At 36.0% G+C, this 22246-nt stretch overlaps 1 protein-coding gene across 1 annotated transcript; it reads right to left on the bottom strand.

Moving 5' to 3' along the window:
- Positions 1 to 4959: 4959 nt before the first annotated feature.
- LOC115922164 (medium-chain acyl-CoA ligase ACSF2, mitochondrial-like) lies at positions 4960 to 21507 on the bottom strand. The gene is made up of 13 exons (XM_030980433.1): positions 21196 to 21507; positions 19495 to 19660; positions 17705 to 17887; positions 16445 to 16563; positions 15337 to 15502; positions 12505 to 12600; positions 11408 to 11556; positions 9957 to 10125; positions 9426 to 9533; positions 8594 to 8745; positions 7470 to 7611; positions 6488 to 6598; positions 4960 to 6230 (listed from the first exon to the last, which is right to left on the bottom strand). The coding sequence occupies exons 1-13, from the start codon at positions 21357 to 21359 to the stop codon at positions 6111 to 6113; spliced, it is 1845 nt and encodes a 614-aa protein (XP_030836293.1). The 5' UTR covers positions 21360 to 21507; the 3' UTR covers positions 4960 to 6110.
- Positions 21508 to 22246: the final 739 nt, after the last annotated feature.

The raw sequence follows: 22246 nt of genomic DNA, 5'->3' as shown, positions 1-22246 counted from the left end.
AAAGAAAAGCCATTCAATACTATTATCAATTGTATGAAACTTCAATTCAGTTTCCCAATTTTTCTGAATTTTGATGGTGAAAAGGGGACATATTTTGCAGTGTTCTATATCCTCTCGTTTGGCATGTATATAATTAAATTAAAAATTCCCACATATATAATGTTTCTTTTCTTCTTGTTCTTGTTTTTTTTTTATATAAAGTTATTTATTTATTTATTCATTAAATTTAATCTTGTATTAAACTTTTATCTATTGTTATTATATTTATTTAAAATTATTATTATTATTATTATTATTATTATGATTATGATTATTATTATTATTACTGTTATTATTATTATTTTTTTTTTTTTGGGGGGGGGGGGAGGGGGCTATGTAAAGGTAATGGGTACTGGTAGAAATTAATTCATTTAATGCTGTAGCACCTTCACCGGGGAAGCTAGTCTAGAGCTGGGGTAATAATCCAGACCTCTTTAGAAGTTCATCTATAGATATTTAAAAATATTTTGGATGCACTATATAAGTAATAAATATCATTATTATTATCATTTTTCAACTTAAAACACAACAATCATTCAATATTCTCATTTGATTATTCAGATTTATTCCTTTCAGACATGTAAAATAATTCATTTATATATAATACTTGTATCAAAAGTATTAGTTAATAATCTCAGGAGATGAACTTTACTTGCTTACCTCAGTTAGAATGTTTTCATGCTGATACTAACAATTATGTCTCAGAAATCGTACAAGTCTCATAGAAAATCATATTGATAAAAAAATACATAATTTGAAAAAATGTTTAAAATTATTTGTGTATTTCCCTCGAGGTAAGTCCAGTGTAGTTCACACATGTACTGATATTGCATCTGTAAAACTTGATTTGTCATTTAATATTAAGCAGCATTTAAACACCTTTTGGTACATTAATCATGAAAATCAATTCACAAGCGAATTCATTACAAAACATCAAAGTAATATTCATATCACAATTATTTTGTTTCACATTATTTTACATTACATTTAGTACATTCATTTGCAAATTCATAATAAAACATCAAAAACAATATTCATATCACAATTTCCTTTATATTATCCCTCATAGCACATTTATTTCCATTCACCTGTACATGAACTCAGCACCAAGAGAAAATCATGACACACAAGGTTATTATCCCCCCTCCCCCCAGCCCCCCATTTTCATTTTTCATTTTTACAGAATATCTGTTAAGAATAATTATTGATAATTTTACACTAATGTTACAACAACTATTCCTTTTCCACATTGGATAAATGATAGTTCAGTTATACAGCAGTTTGGAATATGCAGTTTGACTGCATATCATGTTGTGCCTGAGGATTTGAGATAAAATACATGATGAAAATAATATTTTAACAGACTTTCCAGCATTTCATGGAGATGACCCTGATTTTCCATTGATTTTCTCTGAATTTTCAGGATCATTACCGTAGATAAATTAATTTCTAATTTGAAAAAAAAACTGTAATGAACATTTGTTGCATACATCCAGTGGATATGCTGTTAGAACATGAGACCAAATTACATGTATAACAAATTAACGGACTGCTTACTTTCTTTGAGGTTTAATGAAATTCCCTGACTTTTCTTGGATTCCAGAGATTTTCTTCAAATACCCAGAGTTTTTGCACGATTTGAAAAAGGAGAACTCCTTTTCCTGCTTTCCACAATAACTGGAAACCCTGTATACAAAGAAGTAATCTGGATGTGACAACTCCTCTTCCTGAAGATTCTAATGTTCATTACAAATCTCAATATGATCCATTTGATATCAATATACAATTCATCAAGGCTGAATATTGCCACACACGAACACATAAAAGAAACATAAATTTTGTGCTATAATCAATGCATACATGACCAATTTCATGGGACTTTATTAATGCCATAGATTTTTTTTTTCCACTTACTCTAACCAAAAGTTCCAATAAATCAAAATCAACATGATAAATGACATTTCATACGCTATATAATTCATCAACTTACACAATTTTATGATTGACTAGGCACAGGCGCGCCGGAAGCAGTTTGGGATTGGGGTGGCAAACATTCCAGGGGGCTCACCTTCCAGGGGCAGTGACGTAATGAGCAAAAAAGTTTGGAAGGAGGGGGGGGGGGGCAGAAGAAAAATCTGCATCACCACCACTCTTACACGTTACATGCAGGCCTCGCGGAACGCTTTTCAAAGTGGGGGTATTAACGATCAGGTAGAGCGTAAATTGGCTTGGGGTCCAGGACCTGAGCCTCGGCAGGGGGTCAAGGGGCTGAGCCCCCGGAGCTCACGGATTTTAGGCATTAAATTACGGTCAGATAAGCATATTTAGATACCTTATTATTTTGTGACGCTGGCAGGTCACTAATTGGCGGAGAGTCCAGGGAGCAGAGCCCCCGGAAACTTAGGGTTTTTAGGTATTTAATTACGGTTAGATGAGCATCCAGGGGCCCTATTTAAGGTCATTGATGTGGTCCAGGGGGCAGAGCCCCCGTAAGCTCAGATGTTTTAATATTTAACTACGGTCAGAGGAGCATCCAGGGGCCGCTTAGCTTAGAGCCCTTTGTGGGGTCCAGGGGGCAGAGCCCCCGGAAGCTCAGGGGTTTTAGGTATTTAATTACGGTCAGATGAGCATCCAGGGGCCGCCTTAGGGCCCTTGGTGGGGTCCAGGGGGCAGAGCCCCCGGAAGCTTGGGGGTTTTAGGTATTTAACTACGGTCAGATGAGCATCCAGGGGACCGCCTTAGGGCCCTTGGTGGGGTCCAGGGGGCAGAGCCCCCGGAAGCTCGTTTTTTTTTAAGGTATTACTGTCAAATGAGCATCCAGGGGACCGCCTTAGGGCCCTTGGTGGAGTCCGTATGCTCTGAGGTTTAAGTTTTAATTACGGTCAGATGAGCATATTTTGATACCTCATTTGTGACGTTGGCAGGTAACTTAATATTTCTCTCTCTCTTTCTTTCTTTTTCTCTGTAACATACTTTTTCAAAAAGTGAAGGGGCTCGAGCCCCCGAGCCCAGCGGATTTGCAGACCATGACATAAATGTTTCTAAATAAGCATATTTTTCGCCCGACTGTAAATTTGGGAATTTCTAATTTTCCAACAAACGCATAAAAAGGTATGACTTACAAAAATACTGGAAATTCATGTCATTTCAGCAACATTTGTAAATCACTGGTATCGAATAAAAAAATACCCCCCCCCCCATCAGTACGCCATCGTTCAGGAGCTCATGTCTTCTCACCCCTATATAACAAAAAACAGACACGCTTTTACATTCTCTCACAATACATGTATGTCCACGATATGCGCGTATCGCTATTATAAAAACCTCCATTGATAAATATAGGTGGCATGCGCAATTTTTAGGAAATTTAATTCCTATTAACTTTCCTTTTCTTTGAATGGAATTTATATGTGATTTAATTCTGGTTTTTATTATTGTTATGTACTTTTGGGTAAAAATACAACCATCTTTACTCCTTTACTGCCTTTTTTTTTTTTTTTTTTTGGAGGGGGGGGGGGGCGTTTTGGGGGGGCAAAAATGCGTTTTGCCCCCCCACTTTTTTGACTGGGGGGGCAGCTGCCCCCCCTGCCACCCCACTTCCGGCGCCTATGACTAGGCACACTTTGACTGGAGGGCATCATTTGGAATAAAACTCTTGTATGATACATCACCTACCGTATCTTACTAAACATCTAATTATCAAATATATGATGGTAGTCAATTCCGAGTGAGAATTTCCTATTTTGAATAAAGAATATTATAGACATTTCGTTGTTGAATACCTGCAAATTAATGATATGATATATCAACTAATAACATTAGGGTTTTCTATCACCCTCCATCAAATTTATGAAACATTGAATATACTTTGGCACATAATACAGTACAAAATAAAACAAAAATGACGTTTGTCTAGTTATACTAAACACCAAATCTGCACTTCTCATTACCAAAATGTATGTACTGTTGCGTGTCATAGACTCATTGTCTTTTGTTTGGACCAAACAGTCTAGAACTTGTAGAGACAGAAGATCTCAACTGACATAATACACATTTACACTACAAAGTGTAAAGGTTAAAAAAATAATCATTCATTGGCAATATTTTTACAACAGAATTCAAGATCGTATTGTTTTCTGTTCTTTTTGAAGGGCATTTCATGATTCTTGCTGCTGCAAGTATGTTTAGTAATAAAGTTCAATACAAATATTTCTCACACTTCGATAAAGACAGCCCATAACTTGTACATTATATCTTATGAGTTGTCATCAGAGAGAAAGTTCAATCTTTCAATAACGTTTTGCTGCTATATGTATGTATGAAAGAGGTACTAGAAAAAAAATTGATCATATACACCTGTTTATGAAGACTAATGAAAGCACCATGGTCACTATTTTATGTTGATTTTTTTTTTTTAAATACAAAGTGAAGTTTGATATCTTGTACATTTTCTCAACAAATTTCCTCTCTCAAGGCCATCAAATGCTTTCAGTCTGTTGCCCCCACACCTATGGCACAAACTTCCTGCATATCTAAGAAATAGCACTTTACCAGAATTCTATCAAAAAAAAAAAAAATGCTTTCAAATCAAACACTGTACAATCGTGTACTTCTACAATTCTTCTCAATTTGCTCATAGACTAAAGAACAGCGCCTTGTATCCTCTGGAATGGAGCTCTATAAGTCAAATGATTACCAATATTCTTCTTCTTCTGCATAAAGATTAGCAGCTGGTAGAAAGAAACTTGAAAAATTCCTAGAAATCTCTCATTGCTACTAAATGGCAGTTCAGGAAACCAAGATAATATCAGCAAACACCTCTTAACACATTTGCTAAACAAATGATTTTCTTATACAGGGTACTGAAACATGTGGATTCTTTTGTTTACACTCCTGTGTAATAGTGGCATGGCTTTGCGATTGGGGAGGAATTAGGCATATTTCACTGTGGAAATTTACCCTTGGTCCATGTTAATAGTTTATCATTTTAAACTTATTTTTCCCCATCTCTTTCCTGATATATGTGTATTTTGTAATGGTGCAAGGACTGGTTCGTTTTATAAAAGCTATAAAAATACACCTCATTTCCGCAGTTCCTAGCTTGTGCATAACATGTTTTAAAACAAAGACTTATGTACAATTAAAAGCAGGCACATAATGAACAAGTAATTAAATGTTAAAACATGGCTGTCTAATCATATTCAAAATCTTATGGATCTTAGTAAAAGTTCTCTGAACACTTTTGTATCAGCACCACACAAAATAAATTCTATATATTTCTATTAAAAATATATGTATCTGTTTACATACAAATATGACATAATATTTGTAATTGATTCATAATTTCAGATTATTCACAATATAATTTAGCACTCGGCAGCTTGATCAGCATAGGTCATATGAGGTCATGATGCCTTGTTATCTTAGATCCAGGATTTCATAGCCTAGGGGTCATGAACCCTGACCCCATATGGGTCACGCAGAATTTTTTTTTTTTGCCATTGAAGGCACTTTAAATAAGGTAAATCCATAAGCATTCTATCATATGATCTGAATTACAGGACATGATTTCATCCATTTCAATGACTGAGAAGCATTTGAAACCATTTACTCATAAATCACACTGGTTTTCTTTCCCAATGGTTGTTTCAGTGGTCATGATGCATGAATTAAGTAAAATATCTGTTGGGAGTAGGGGATCGAGAGTGGGGCTTGGACTCTTGATAATTATAATTGACTTTACAGCAGAAATGTATAATGGCCAATTCTGCCATATGGGACATTAAATAGGGACTTTTCTATCTTATTGATTGATTGATTGAACACATAATGGTTGCCAATTAGGATTAGAGTTATAATTAAGGTTTGTTAAGGTTATGGTTACTTATGTAGTGGGGTGATTCCAAACTTTATGCAATCATTACATGGATTTATTACCGCACAAAATGTAAAATATGGCACAGTTTAAGAAATAACCCACAACAGGTTGGGGAATTTTCTAGATTACCAGCTGCATCTTAAAAGTGGAATTCATCGGTGGAACGAAACAAGAAGGAAACAAAGATTTCATCCTACTTTTTCATCTTTTCTTCCATGACCTGTCTCATCTTGAACTTCTGAACCTTGCCTGTCACCGTCAGAGGAAACTCATCCACAAACTCAATGTAGCGTGGGATCTTGAAATGAGATATCTGCAGTAAGAAAATAAAAAAATGTTAATATTTATATATATATATATATATATATATATATATATATATATATATATATATATATATATATATGTTGTGTTGTTTTTTTTGAGGGGGGGGGGGAGGTTGGAGGGGGAGGGGGCTTCACTCATATATTCTTAACTCCAAGGTCTATTTGACTTTCTCAGTGCAAAAATCATTAAATTTTTAAGGGGTATGAAGAAATAGTTGATAACTACACATCCTGTAATGCTTACCTTTCCTTTACAGAACGATTTAATCTCTTCTGGCGTAGCTTCCTGTCCAGCCTTGAGTCTGATCCAAGCACACAACTCTTCACCCATCCTCTCATCTGGTACGCCAATCACCTGCAAGTCAAATATTTGGAGATGAAAAGAAAAATACACATTTAAGATAGCTTTAGAGCAAAAATTTGAATTATTTCATCCTTTATATCCTCTCATCTGGTACGCCAATCACCTGCAAGTGCAATATTTGGAGATGAAGAGAAAATTACACATATAAGATAGCCTTAGAGCAAAAATGCAGATTATTTCATCCTTTATATTCATATTATTTTGGATTTTTGTGATACAAATGGGATTGCAGCTAGACTTGAAGAATACATTCTGATTTTGCTTCATATAAGAACAGGAAAGGTAGATATAATGTCTTTCATTTTCTAGAGTCTGTCCAAAGTTTGTGTGACTTTGGGTGCATAAATGCTTGTACACATTGTGCAAGGGTCTTTTGGAATGTTCATTGAGCCCAGTAACACAATTACATCACAATGCAACCAATCCTTGAACAGCAAAAACCCATTCCAACAGGGAAATACGAATCTCTTCAAAGACAGCATAAATCCAAAATGACGCAAACAAAATTTTCTAAAATCGATTACTTACGTGACATATCTGGATCTTTTCAAAGCCAACCCCCCAAAAAGTATCAAGTTTCAAATGAAACTAAAATTTAAAAGAATACAAGTAAAAAAAAAATTCCCCTTTCCAGTCCTAAACCTTCTCTCAACATTATAAAAAGACTTGAAAAATCAACTGAAGGCAATTTCAATAGCCTTGTCCATTACGTTTGGAAACATGTAAACATTACAGTGAGGTATTGCATAATCCCAATATGATTTCTATAGGATGCACAATAGTGCTTTGAAATTGCCTTCAGTTAATTTTCAAAGCCTTTGTGATTTGTTGTTCCCTGAGAGTGAAAGACTTTGTGGATTACCTGTACATCTTCAATCTTGGGATGCTTGTAGAGGAACTGTTCAATCTCGGTAGGGTAGATGTTCTCACCCCCTCTGATCACTAGATCCTTGATCCGTCCTGCCATGGTAATGTACCCCTCTTCGTTCATCGTGGCTATGTCACTGAGGGGTAGAACAGGGTAGCAACAATGTATTTCACTTTTTGAGGGGCAGTCTAAAGTTCCCTTGTATCAATGACTATAACTACACACAGCCTTCTTTGCAGGAATGGTTTACCCTTGTTCCAAATTAAGTACAGTTAAACCTGCCTTAGTTACCACCTGTCTACAAAGACCACATTTTTAGTTTCCCTTGAAAGGGGGTGGGGAGGGCAGAGGAAAGGGGGAGGTCTTCACTTGTAACTGATCAAACACAAAGATATTTATGGTTTTCTTTGAAGGCGTCAATGTGTAACTCCCTCTAACAATAAATTGTCCCAACCCAATTTTTGAATATTCCCACCCGTTTTTCCATGAAATAAGACATAAAACGGGCTTTTTAAAATCTTTCAAAACTTAAATGTTTGGAATGGTATATAGAGCCAATTCATTGCTTTGTGACCGTTTACATTCACCTAAAATTTAATTTAATTATAATAATATAGTTGGGAGAATTTAGGAATCAATCAGATCAGCTTTTCCCAATTTTTATGATTAATAATGGTCTGTTTTTACTAAATATTTCAGATTATCTTTAATTGTACATCTAGCATTGAAGTCGCTACCTTAGCACCAATTTCTCTCATCTGAACAATGTTACCAAGTCCCTTTAAAAAGCTTTCATCTAAAAGTATTCAACAAAGGCCCTAGTCAACCAGCCCTAATTCAACCATTCTTGAGTTACAAAAAAAGGCAAACACAAAAAAAAAAAAAAAAAAAAAAAAAAAAAAAAAAAAAAAAAAAAAAAAAAAAAAATCAAATTTACAAAGGGTATGAAGAAATAGTTGTTATCTGTAAATGCTTACCTTTCCTTTACAGAATGCTTTAATCTCTTCGTTAAAATCTTAAGTATTTGTATCACTGACTCGGAGTGGGTGGGCGTGTGGGGAGGGGGGGGGGGGAAGGAGGTCTTCACATGTAACTGATCAGGATGGTTGAAATCTTACCCTGAATGAAACCACCCAGTCTGATCAATGGCCTCCTTTGTCTTGACCTCATCCTTCCAGTAGCCCACCATGGTGGTGTAACCTCGACTGCACAGCTCTCCAGGGGTGTTATAGGGCACCAACTCTCCAGACTGGGGATCAATTATCTTGATCTAGGACAGAGACACATACACAGGCAAGTAGATTAAGCACGGGAGCACCAGTGGTTCATTGCCTTGAAACTTAATTCAGAGGTTGAGGATTCAAATCTTTGACAAATGCATTTGACCACAGACAGGGCATTTTATTTGACCCTCCCCCTCACTCACTCTCTCTCTCTCTCTCTCTCTCTCTCTCTCTCTCCCCTCTCCCTCTCTCTCTCTCTCTCTCTCTCTCTCTCTCACTCTCTCTCTCCATCTCTACTCAAATGTTATATGTATATCTGTCATGAAATACACCATGTGCTTATAAAAGATTTTGAAGCTAAAGCCAGGTAATAATTCATAATGTTCTATGCAAATTCAAAGGGATGTGAAATCAAGATGTAATATGTGTTACATAAAAACAGACCACTGTCACTGTTGTGAACATTTCAGTTTAGACCATGGGTTCTGGATATGGGACTGCATACAAACTACATATTTTATTCCTTGGATATTTTTTGTGCTGGTAATAAAAAATGCAGTTTTTAAATAACTTGGCTAAAATGAGCTCAAAAAAGAAAAAGGCAATATAAAACTCCTCCAAAAGAAAGCGCAATACTCTATAGGAATTCAGAAAAATGGCATGATAAAAGAATCAGTAAAAAGCTGAATCCCTCCCTTGATTTCCAAGTTCTATTCATGCATAATACCTCGTTGTGGGGTGAAGGTTTTCCCACAGTGGATACTCGTAGGTCAACTGGGTCGTGCATCTCCGTCTGGCAGATCACCGGGCTCACCTCAGTCAAGCCATAGGCAATCTGTTCAGGGAGATAATGGCAAAGTGACAACATCAATTTACAAGTGGATACCGGTACTAATTATATATATATATTAAAGAAAGACTGTTTTAATATAATACACAACAGATATACAGAAAGAGATTAGAAAGAGAAATGTGACTGACAGAAAACATAGCATAAAGAGCGAGGGAAGAGGGAAAAAATGGGGGAAAGAGGGACAAAGAGATGAAGAGAGAGGGGGGGGGGGATTTATCAATAAATTGACAAACGGAATAATTTTTGAAGGAGATTTAGGTGGATGTGTATGTAGCTCAAGATAGGAGAGAGTAGACAGACTATTGGACAAGAGGGTGAGGAGAAATAAAGAGAGATAGAGAGAGGAGAAGAGAGAATGTTGGGGCAAGGTTAGGGTCATTTTTATTCACGCTTTAATCAACTTACACAGACATCTTTCATGTTCATAAGTGATCTTGTTTGTTTCATGGTTTCGATGGGACATGGTGACCCGGCCATGATTCCTGTAGTTAGGCTACTCATGTCGTACTGGTTAAAGTTGGGATGGTTCAGCATGTCGATGAACATGGTTGGCGTACCGTACTGTGATGTTATCCTGGGTAGGAGAAAGACATTTTTTAAAATCCCCATCTATCAATAAAAATACTGACAAATCAAAATAAATACAGCATTTGTTAAGCGTCATCGATCTAGTAAACCATTCTGTGGCGCAGAGGGATATAATTAGAATGAGCTACAGAGAAATGAGAACAAATATGCATAGATGTACATTCAAGATATAATTAACTAAAATAACATGCGAACATACATGTACATGTATATATATGACTTTAGATTCTTTTAAAATGTTTCTAGGGATTCTAGATCATTATTTCTTGAGACAAATTATTGTTTGAAGGAGTATGCTGTAAAAATGCTAAATAAATGTAAGAGACTCCTGAATGTAGATTTACATTATTTCACGTTTTTTTAACCAATAAACATTGGAGATGACAATGGGATGACAAAGAAAATGATTCATGCATAAATTGGTAAGAAATTATTCACAAAATAAAAGCAACCATAAGCAGATACAGGATTCTCTGATTGTGTATGTGTGTAGCGTGGGGGGGGGGGGGGGGGGGCAGAAGATGAAGCTAAGAGGAAGTACATTACAGCAAGAAATTTACATAATATATTTGGAGAGCAATGCCATTAACATGAAATAACCTTTTACATTAATGGGTGCATTTAAACCATGCAACATGCCGGATATCAGCGAAAGTGACAGGTCAAAAGGTCGAATGTAAAGGGACCACCAGGAAGCAGTGTTGAACATAGATATTGCTTTGTAAGGCCTCATTTTTCCTTTTTTTTTAAAATAAAGACATTTCTTGGTAATTTGCCCTCGGCAACGTATCTATTCAATTTTCACAACAAAATTCAGAGAAAGTCACAGGAAGGATCACAAAGTGACAGGTCATGAGGTCAAATGAAAAGGAACAATCAGGGAGTACGAACAGGAAGTAGTATTAAAGGAGATATAATTAAAACCAAACTAGCATCCTGTTAAAACCATACTGTACACCTGCTTTATTCAGGGATTTTCCCTTTAATATAGTTTTTTGTTTCATGTTTTATTTTAATCTTGAAAAAAAAATTCTTTTTTTATCTTTTAGTTTTTCAAGTTTTTGTTCTTCTTCTTTTGGAGTCATAAGTGCATGAAAATTGAAAAATTGTGACAAAAGCACTTTTTCATCAAAAAAAGTAGTTTCAGCAATAATGAAAAGTGCAAATATTTCAATATCGATTTTAATATGAATAACAGATTTTTGTAAGTTTTTACTACATTACTATACATAAAACATACTGAGAATGATTTAGGATATTGTTATTACCTTTCTTCTTGGATGCCTTTCAGACTTGCTTCAGGTTCAAAGCTTGGGGAGGGAAAAACGCACGTGTTACCGTGGACCATGGCACACAAAGACCCTCCTACCATTCCAAAGCAGTGGTATAAAGGGACAGGGACGCCAATCCGATGCTCCTACATCAAAACACAAGGTAAGTATATTACGGAACAGACCTTGACGATAATGATAATAACTTTAATGATAACATTTATCACAAACTTCTCCCCTGTTGTTTTTATGGCAAATGCATTAGGAAATTAATGTTAAAGGTCAAACCTCAACAATTTTTTTCCCTTAAGAGCCTCCCTCCACATTTCTTTTTCGTCTCGGTGGGATTGCAACGATAACAAATGTGAACCAATGATTTTACTCCTTTTATTTGACATCAGTTCAGAAGAGATCATATGGCGGGGCAGTGTCCATCATGTTTGATTGACAGCTAGACCCCCAACAATTTTACCATTCAGGTTTTACAATTTTATCGCTACTGTTATCATTACAAATAGTTATGAATATACAGTTAATAACTATCAAACTATTTCTACCCCTCGTAAATTTGAGGTTTTAGTGTCTTTTGTATCTCAAGAATAAAAGGTGGACTGGTTGAATTAGCTAGGCCTGTGTTGAATACTTTTAGAAGTATGCTTTAAGATTTCACATTCTTACTTTAATATAACTTCACAGCTACAAATGTACATAGGGTTTTATGCAACTATTCACAACCCCCCCCCCCCCCCCCAATTTTTTTTTTTTTTTAAATAAATAAATAAAAATAAATAAAAAAATCAGAGCACCTCAAGAAAAAAAAGTAAAATTTATCCTGATTAATGCACAAAAGCTCTCCATGTTTACTGCATGTAGATGGTAGTATGACACATGCTCTTGTGAAGTTTGGTCTGTGGTCAGTTCCTACACCAAACGAATTCCAACTTCAACCCTGGACCCAACACTTTACTTAACCCTAAACCTAACCTAAATAAAACTTAATAGCACCCTTAACCCTAACCCTAACCTTACACTTTTGAAGAAATAAAGCCCGCAAAAATCATGTATCATGAAGACAGAGAAGTTTAATACTCTACCTGTTCATGATATTTCAGAACAGCGCCGATGAAGTAGCTGTTGTTCACTATATTGTGATGAGTGAGAGTTGCTCCTTTAGGTTTCCCAGTGGTTCCCTGTGGAAGAAAAACATCTCAATTAAAGCAATATCTTCTTCTTTTTTCTCTTCCTCTTTTTTCAATTGATTTTGTTTCGTTTCAGTCTCTTTAAAAAAAAAAAGGGAGTACAGAATCATGAAATTCATATGTCTGGTTGAAAGTGATTCCATGCAAATATAAAACCAAAAATTAACCCTCAAACCTATTTCCTTATTTTGTAAAACACATTCTTAGCTTTGGAGAGGACAGAGGACAGTCTCGATCATTGTATTTGTATTGTACCATAATTCTATTACAGCCTTCATAATAGAGGCTCGCGTCTTCTACAGATCATCACATCTTGATCAATGTGAGAATGTCTTTGTAACCTTGCCTTCAGTTACATCAATGAGACCGACATCAGACCGAACAATAAATGGCATCACCTCGGATGGCCAAAAATCTGACAGTTTGGAAGCGGTGTGAGGTCGGTTTGACATCATGACCAAGGTATTAGAGTAGGCATTTAGTCTGTAAATTACAATCAAGTGTGATTTATAGATAAATGAACATTTCAGGAGAATAACTACCTGAGATGTCTGTACTGACATGGATTTTAACTGTAGTTTCAAACATGTGTATTTTCATTTCAAATGCTGTATTATCTTTTTTTTCTTTTTTCCTTTTTTTTTGGGGGGGGGGAGGGGGTACAAAGTTCATCTACATGTATAGGTTACTTTTAATCTTAAATAGCTTATAAATGTTTCTAATGACATTTACTAATACCAACTCATATTTGCTTTTCCTTCTTATAACAAAATAAGGCATTATATTGATTTAAAATAAAAACACTGGTTGCTGTGATGTTAAATTGAAGTCATACATGTAACTCTTTTGTTCTAGTTCTCCTTGTATCTAATCCTCCTCAGCAGTCTGCATACTAGCTGAACATTCACATTGCATCGATTGATTTCCTGATAGCAAGATTTGTAAATGTAAGCTATTGTATTTTTGTACCAGCAGAATAATGTGGATTAGGGCTTGAGTCTTTGTTTGCATAGACTGTAACTGATAAAATAGTATTATGTCATGCAAAGAAGGAAAAACAGCATTATAGGATATATGCTTTTGTCCAATTGTGCAAGTATTTGTTTTTTCTCTTTAACATGCACTCCAAGACTTGCGAAGGACTGGGAAAGGAGGAAAGGGGGAGGAAGGAATCAGGGGAAGGAAAAGGGGAAGGGTGAATTAAGCACAGGACGAGTGGGTAGTGGAGAATCAACAATATTTCAACCATAATTTAATTGTTTCAACCGAACAAAATCTCAGCCTTGTAATGTGACGGGTGCATCGTATCTAAAACGAATGAAAATATGACCAGCAAGCAAGCCCAAAGAAAAAGTCATATAAATGAAGCACTTTCCTCCTATCTGCAGAACTGGGCCTTGTTGTGTGCAGTTATCAAACACACTCAAAAATGTAATTGAGTATCAAAATTCAAAATACAGTACAGTAATCCATCAACCAATGCAAGCAGCTGCCATGTAGGCTTCAGCTGATGTTATAGACTACACAGTATGGTATTGAGCTTTAATAGTTTCTAAGCAAACAGCAGTGTGTATTCACCATTTCAAGGAACTGCTTATAATTGAGTAAGGGAGCAATAGAGCTCACCATCTATATTGGGGTAGACTATGTTAAAGTTAAACAGACCAATCAAACAAAACCTAAAAAGCTGATTAACAAACAAAGCATACGTAACAAAGGTGCTAGTTTTTAACTTTGTGTTGATTCAAACACAAGTATATAATGGTGGATCCAAGGAAAGGGGGGGGCGCATAGGGGATTTATTTGAATTCAGTTGAAACACGTACAGGCTTCTGAACGGGAATGGAGTTGTAATCTTTTATGCATAATTCAAAGTGTGAAAAAAAGAAAGGAAAATTCTCTTATACATGTACTGAAGAGTTTCATTCATTATTGATGGCATAAAACGTGTATATACTTTTGAGTCCTTTGATTCATTGTATCTTTTCTGCAGATTTGAATAAATAAACTTATCCAGTTTCAAGTGACAACCAGGTACGGAGTGAACCTAGATCCCTAAGCATTTACAACAACATAACCCACTAATGTTTGCTTATTACGCACTTGAAGATTCTTTTGGGTTAATATTCTCAAATATTAATATCTCAACGTTTGAATCTTGTATATCAACACCATTACCGGTAAGTTGGTATTCATTGGTAATACCTGATATCTGAAGACAATTCAGAACCAATAACCATGCCATGTCACAATGCCATATTCAGGCTTAGGCTACATTAATGATTAATATTGAGTAGTGATTGAGTAGCGATTGAAGAGGCATTCCGGAACGACAGGTGTGTTCCTCCTCTCAAGGCATCACGTACGCTGAACCACCTGTCTCCCAAGATGCTATCCACACTTGGTGACAGAGCATTAAAAACTACTGCTCCCAAACTGTGGAATAACCTAACGATATCTTTTCGTAACCAACGATCTGTCAATGCCTTCAAAAAATATCTCAAAACTCACCTCTTCTGTTAACAATAAAACTGTAAAGCGTATTTGAACATTATATAAACAATGCGCTATATAAATACATTATTATTAAACAAATGGTACTATTTTGCTGATCATGTCACTTATTATATATGGTTTACTGCTGTGAATCTGGCTATTGTAAAACAAATCACAGAATTTCTGCTGTTACAGCATCGAATAAAGAAAGAAAAATGTATCTTTACTTACCGATGTAAACTGGATATTGACCGGTTGGTCAAATTGTAGAACAGATTTCATTTTCTCTATATGCTTAAAATGATCCTCTTTTCCCATGTCCATCACATCATCAAAACTGAATGTCCCTGGGAAGTTACCTTTGCCCATCATCACCACAGACTTCAGCATCGGAAGACTGAAGCAAAAATACATTCATATCAATAAATATAGATTAAAATGTTTATATTCATACATATTCATGGTTTACATTGAAATTGTTCGATACCCTGATACTTATTCATATATTTATAATCAATTGTTTATATCAATAAATTGATGCATACAGAGTCATCATATAAGCATATTCATAAGGTTATCAATACATCATACATTTACATGTACATAAATTCATATTCAATTGTTTTTATCAATACATTCATACATCTTCATCTATTTAGAAGGGAAAAAATGGGATAATTATCAAATGAAAAGTACTTTATTGACTGAAATATTATTTGTGTCTTATTACATCTTTTAATGTTTCGTTGTAGTTGTTTTGTTTTGTATTGTCACATACATACCGTAAATGTTTAACTCTACTCTCCTCTTGCATCAAGCACTTTCTACTTTATTTTAAAAGGGGACTATCTTGACAGGACCGCCTTGGTCTTATATGGTACCCTTGAGTCCATGAATAATAATTCACATATGTTCTGTATTTCTAATATGTATGTGTAAACGCTTTTATTGGTATTGAATAAAATCGAACTTGGCAAGAGATAATTAGTTTTTATATATCAAGGGTTCAGTAACACAAAGATGTAACTCCATATTTTGCCAAATTGAGTATTTTATATCAAAATTTTCAGAAAAATGTGGGCTTTCCAGGAAACAAAAAGACATAACTCCACCCAACATTCCATTGAATTCAATGGCTAGTGAAACATAGACTTAACTCCTTAAGGCCAAAGTGCTCAGTGACACATAAATCACTTTTTCTCAAAATGGCCAAAATGGAGTTACGTCTTTGTGTGACTGATCCCTCGATATCCACTGTATGCTTCAGCTTGCATTAAATATAAATGGCAATCCATTCCATTATAAAAGGCTAGACAATGAGTAAGTTTCAGAAACTTACTTTTCACTTTTGATGTTGCCTGGTGTTGCTGTTGTCATTTCTGGACAGATTCCATTCAGCATTTCATAGTAGTTCTGGGTTTTGAAAGACTGTGCTGACACAATGGTTTTAACACCGACCTAAATAACAACAAAGATTATAAATATGGAATAAAACGTTTTTGTAAAATTTCCTAGAATGTTCACATGCTACTTTATGGCTCCTCCAATGATGAAAATTCATTTCCCATGACTTTCTTTCTATAATGAAAGAATAATAATGTTCATGAAGGTCCATTCATTCTTAAACAATTAAAGATCTTTTCTACATGTTTCAATAGTTAGCATTCACTTGCTCTTGGATCATTCCAATTACCACAACCATCTCATTTTCCGTTTATGTTGCCCCTCTCTTTGTTTTATCAAGTATGCCTGTCCCTGATTTGGAGGCAACTTAGTATTCATATGACAACTATTCAGAATTGGAACAACAACATGACAAGTTTGATTTGTCAAAGCATGTTATTCACTCCCTTCATTTACATATACTATGCTAAAATGCATTTTTGTACTTAATAGCAAAAATCACAATTTTTTCCCTCTTCTATATTTCATAAAGTCTTTGACACGTGTAAGCAACGTGTGATCATGTAATGTACCGGTATGTCTAAATTGCCTCATGATGCTGACCCCTGCAAAAGGGTTGCACTTTTAAGGAAATCATATTTCCTTCCTCTTTTTCAAAAATGCAAACACTGATTTGATCTGCTTCTGATGGTACAAGAAATCTAAATTCTTATTATATCTACTTAACAGATGATCGGATCGGGGGCCGAAAATTCATGGCTGGGATTACTTTGTCATGTGGAGTCGTTGTATGCCTACATTATAATCCAAGATGGCGGCCCGCATGTTTTGCCTCTTCTCTTAGACCAATATTGTTAATTTCAAAGTTATGAAAAGGCACTAAATATCAACAAACATGGTCTAAAACAACTCCAAATGACAAAATGATCCCAGCCATGAATTTTTTTTGAGCATTTGATTGCCAAAAACTTGAAAATTTTCGTCATTAAAAAAAAAAAAAAAAAAAAAAATCAGGCGATTTTTTTTTTGGCGATCTTCCGATCCGATACCGATCAAAGGTGCGAGGGTGTCGCTCCGATCTTCCGATCCGATCAGAGCCCCAACTTACAGGGTTATATCTACTACTACAATTGTATTTCATGCAAAATCAAAAATCGTATAGCAAACATCAAAGCCAGTTTATCAAGATCTTTACCTTCTTTAAGGCATATTCCAGCTCATCCTGGCGGTACGCTGGGTTGATGTTGACCAGGATAGCACCTATCCTAGCCGTGGCAAACTGAGTGAGAACCCACTCCAGGGTACTAGGCCCCCAGATACCCACGCAGTCATCCCTACCAACTCCAGTAGCTAGCAATCCAGCTGCTAGTCGGTCACACTGAAAAACAAGCAGTAATTAATGTTTAGACTGTCATTCATTTATCTATTCATTTTATTATTCAAAAGTGGTTTGTTTATGAATATGCACAGCCCTAATCTTTTACAATGCACACATAATACATAGAACTGTAGATGTTGTTATCATTTTTGTTGTATTTGTAGTTGTTTAAGTGTTAACTGGTCAACTGCTATTGCCAAATCATAAATACTCATATGATCATTCTATTATCCATTACTTGGATCAATATTCGTTATTTCACATCTGTCCTACTATGAGAGTATCATATAAGCCACTTATTATTATGTAATAAAAGAGCAGTAATTACCTGAATACAAATTAACCCCAATAATAGTATATATATTGCCTGTCCTCATCAGCTGGAGATTGCCAAATATCCTGTTTTTTTAATTATACCGATCGCAAATTATCCAGTTAATTTGCGTCTTCATCAGCCCGAAGTTGCAATTACCGGTAGTGGGATTTTTGGTCGAGATAATCATCCCAAGATATCTTGGGCTAGTTTGCCAAATATCCCGCTATTTTTCTGGTGCCCCTTCACCAGCCCGAAGACTAGCACTATGCGCTGAGCAAAATATCTCAAGCTCGAGTTTTAAGTTTCGAGGTCGAGTCTAGAGCTGATGAAGACACAATTTGTAACTTCGAGATTATTTCCCTAAACAAAAATAGCGGGCTATTTGGCAATCTCGAGCTGATGAAGACAGGCATATTGTAAACCAGTGTGTATTTAGTCAGGTAAGGGAAGGAAGCTGGGTCAGGGTCTTTTCAAGTTGCACTTTTCCTTTCCAGGGGTGCATGGTCAGGTTAATCTTCATCTTCTATGATTCAAGTTGAATGTTGATCACTTTAAAGTGCTTAATATAAAGGGCTTTTTCAGCTGCAGCACCTTCTCTTTGGAATAATTTACCATTTAAAAAATTTGAGAATCATAACTTCCTTAGAGACCTTTAAATCCAAGCTGAAATCTCATCTTTTTTAACAATACCTGTACTTGGAAGTATGACACTCATCCAAAGTCTGTTATTCTTTCAATTTTTCTACATAGATGCCTGTTATTATTATTATCATTAAATAACCAATATTACATTGTATCTTACATTGCTGACAGTGGCATATCAAGTCCAAGAAATCAAATTTGGTACTGTATGGACTACATGTAATTAAATACTTTTTTTTTTCCTTTTCAAGACAAATCTGGATATATAACTTAAAAATCTCTAGGCACTTTACAGATATTATCATTACCCTGGGCATCGGATTTATCCAAGCATTCTACATGTATGTGTGCCCCATGGGAATAATCCTACCATATAATCACTGTGAAGGCATATACAGTGCATCCCAGAAAAAAAGAAACTGAGAATTAGTATCGATGTTTTATCATAACTTAATTACAATTATAATTGATAAATGGCACATATTTGTAAAGCTTAGATCCTCCTCTTTCATTTGATGCAACTCATATGATGCATATGTCACGCATGAGTGATTAAAATATTATGCGATTTGATAATTTCAGCATGTTTCATGCACGCAAAAGTTTTGTTTTTACAATATTCAGAATGGTACTTTTACTATTTTCTCACCTCTTCTCTAAATTGTGAAAATGTTCTTCTAACTTTGTCTCTGGAGAAGACAACATACTCTCTGTCTGGGAACTTCTCAGTTGTATCATCCACTATCTGACCGATGGTCTTCCCTAGGAGGGGCAGAGCGGGGTCAGCCTGGCGGTAGCTTAGATTATGAACACAACTGAAACAGAAAGGATAGAATCGTTTTATATTAGTTCAGGGCAATTATAACAACCTGTAGAGGAAAGCTATATTCATGCAATGAAAGATAAAAGGGCACAAGCAATCAACAATTAAATATAGAATGCTTGGCTTTGGGTACTATTCTATACTTCTTCTTCTTCTTCTTCTTCTTCCTCCGCTCTATCGGAGATCAGCAGCTACCAGGGTACTGCAATTTGTCATAGCAGGCAGGATTGTCAAGTCAAGTAGAAAATGTATTAGCGATTGCATTAGCACGAGCAGAGTGGATATTGTATAAAAATGACAGTGATGCATTAATAAGAAGATTCTTTTGGTTAGGGCAGACAGTTAGAACATTCGGAAGTAGGACTGCCCGCGTGAAGGTCTCAGGGTCATCTGGACTGAATAGAGCGAGTGTCGACTGCTGTACGCCCCTGTGGTGGAGATTGTCGACCAGCTTCTGGCGATGATTCCTAAGTGGTTTACACTTGGCTATGAAGTGTGTGATGTCCTCCTCTTCCGCTTTGCACACTTGGCAGAATCGGATCGTACCCTTCTTGATTTTACACAGCCGGGATTGAGTTAGGTACGTCTGAGAGAGAAGTTGTGAGCGTACAATGATGGCTTGACGTAGAAAACTTGAGGAGATGGACTTCGGGTAAAGGTCATGGGGGGAGCTAGTGTTATTCTTGAAGAAGGCGAGAGATGATTTTGCATTGATGGCCTCACGGACTTTCTTCTGCATAGCCGAGTCAATTGCAGACCTAGTGACTGACTTCCATGTAACGTAGGGAACGGGCTTGGAGAGGAGGGAGTGAAGGTTGGGGAGCTCATAACTTCTCAAAGTTCTTTCCCAGGTCCTCGCCAAGGGAGTGAAGTTGGTGATAGCATGATGTAGTGTGCGTACCTCATATCTTGAGTGTGGCAGATTGATAAGTTGACCTATGACGAGGAGAATTTCTTGGTCAACTCGCATGCTCAGAGGAAAGAGGCCTGTGAGAAGATAGACAGCATCATCGGCAGCACTGTTGGGGAGCCCGAGAATCTTCTTGAAGAGCTGGTATTGGGATCTGTCCAGTTTATTTAGCCTTGTCTGGTTGAGCTTCATGATGGCCACTCCATACAGCATATACTATATTTTTTTTTAAATATAGAATCTAGACTATATTGGTCTTAAGCCCCGCTACTACTCACTACTAGCTACTTGATAACTTGACGAGTAAACTGACTAGCTGACTAGCTGTCATGACCAATGTTCAAATTTCCACATTTGAGACATTTCAAACTTCAAAGTAGCAACATTCAATCTTTATGATGTAACTTTAAAACTTTAGACTTTAGTTAGCCTTTTAAATTATCAATATCATGCGCAGATTCAGAGACAGCTAGAGAAAGGCAAAAGCCAAATTGCAATAGAAAAAACAGGAAAGCAAAACAGAATAAGGGGGATATGACAGAATAAATCAAACAGGAGAGGTAGAGAGAAAACAAATGTTCAGAAAATAAGATAAACATTTGTCTTAGCAACTTTACCTAGTGGTGGATAGACAGCGGCTTGTTAACGCTAACGTAAGGCGATAACAGTCCAGCCCGGAGCTTAGGCATGGCGGGGTGGCACTGGTGGTGGTAGATGAGAGGCCCACAGCGGCGGAGGAGACACGCCTCCCGTGTTGTGCGAAGGTTCGAAATCGGAGCATTATCGTTTATTTTCTGAAGCTTGCCAACTAAATCGAATTAACGAAATGATATAAGTACGTATTGGCACAACGATTCCTGCAGATTTTTTGTAATGGCCATAAACATTGACCTCGTAAAATTACTTAGTAATTTGCTCTCTCCAGCTCCACTCCAGACATAAACCAGTGCAATCCCAGGCCAGAGTGCTCGGGAGCTCGATTAGCTAAGGTACCCTGTACAAGACTAGGTGTAGTCTGATATTCATCCGCCTTTGTGTGCTTTAAAAATATGGTTCACATATATAGAGGAGCTCTATGGGTTCACATGATCTGACCAATAAACTTCCTGATCTGACGTTCTACTTAAAATATTTTTGTTCATCCTTTTAAAAAATTTGACCATAGATAAGGTCCCCACAATACTAGAGGCCCATAATCCATGTTTAAATGAGGACACTGTTAGATTTACAAGGATGACCAAATCCATTTAAACCCAGTCTGCCATTCCTCAAGCACACTAAGAACAACATTTTTGGTATGCCCCCCCCCCAATAACAACAATAAAAATAGCAATAACAACAACAACAATTATGACGATGATAATAATGATAAAAATAATACATAATCATCATCATAGTTGTCATCAATCACCATCATCACCTTACTTACAGATGGAAGCCTCGATTATCAGCATTAATATTGTTCTTGACCATTTACCAAACAGAATTCACAAATTAAAGAGCTTATCATAAAATAAAGATATAAAAATCCACTTCTGGACGATTTTACTTGAAACTCACTTTAGAAATTGTATTATTTTGTGTATATCAACAATTTGCTTCAATATTTGTCTTGTTAAAGAACATGGACAATCAAGTTATGTGGTTGCATATAATTCAATATTTATG

Source organism: Strongylocentrotus purpuratus, unplaced genomic scaffold (genome assembly GCF_000002235.5).
Source record: "Strongylocentrotus purpuratus isolate Spur 01 unplaced genomic scaffold, Spur_5.0 spur5_scaffold_11, whole genome shotgun sequence".
NCBI classification, from domain to species: Eukaryota; Metazoa; Echinodermata; class Echinoidea; order Camarodonta; family Strongylocentrotidae; genus Strongylocentrotus; species Strongylocentrotus purpuratus.
The sequence above is the reverse complement of the archived record's forward strand: the minus strand, read 5'-3'. Positions and strand labels throughout refer to the sequence as shown.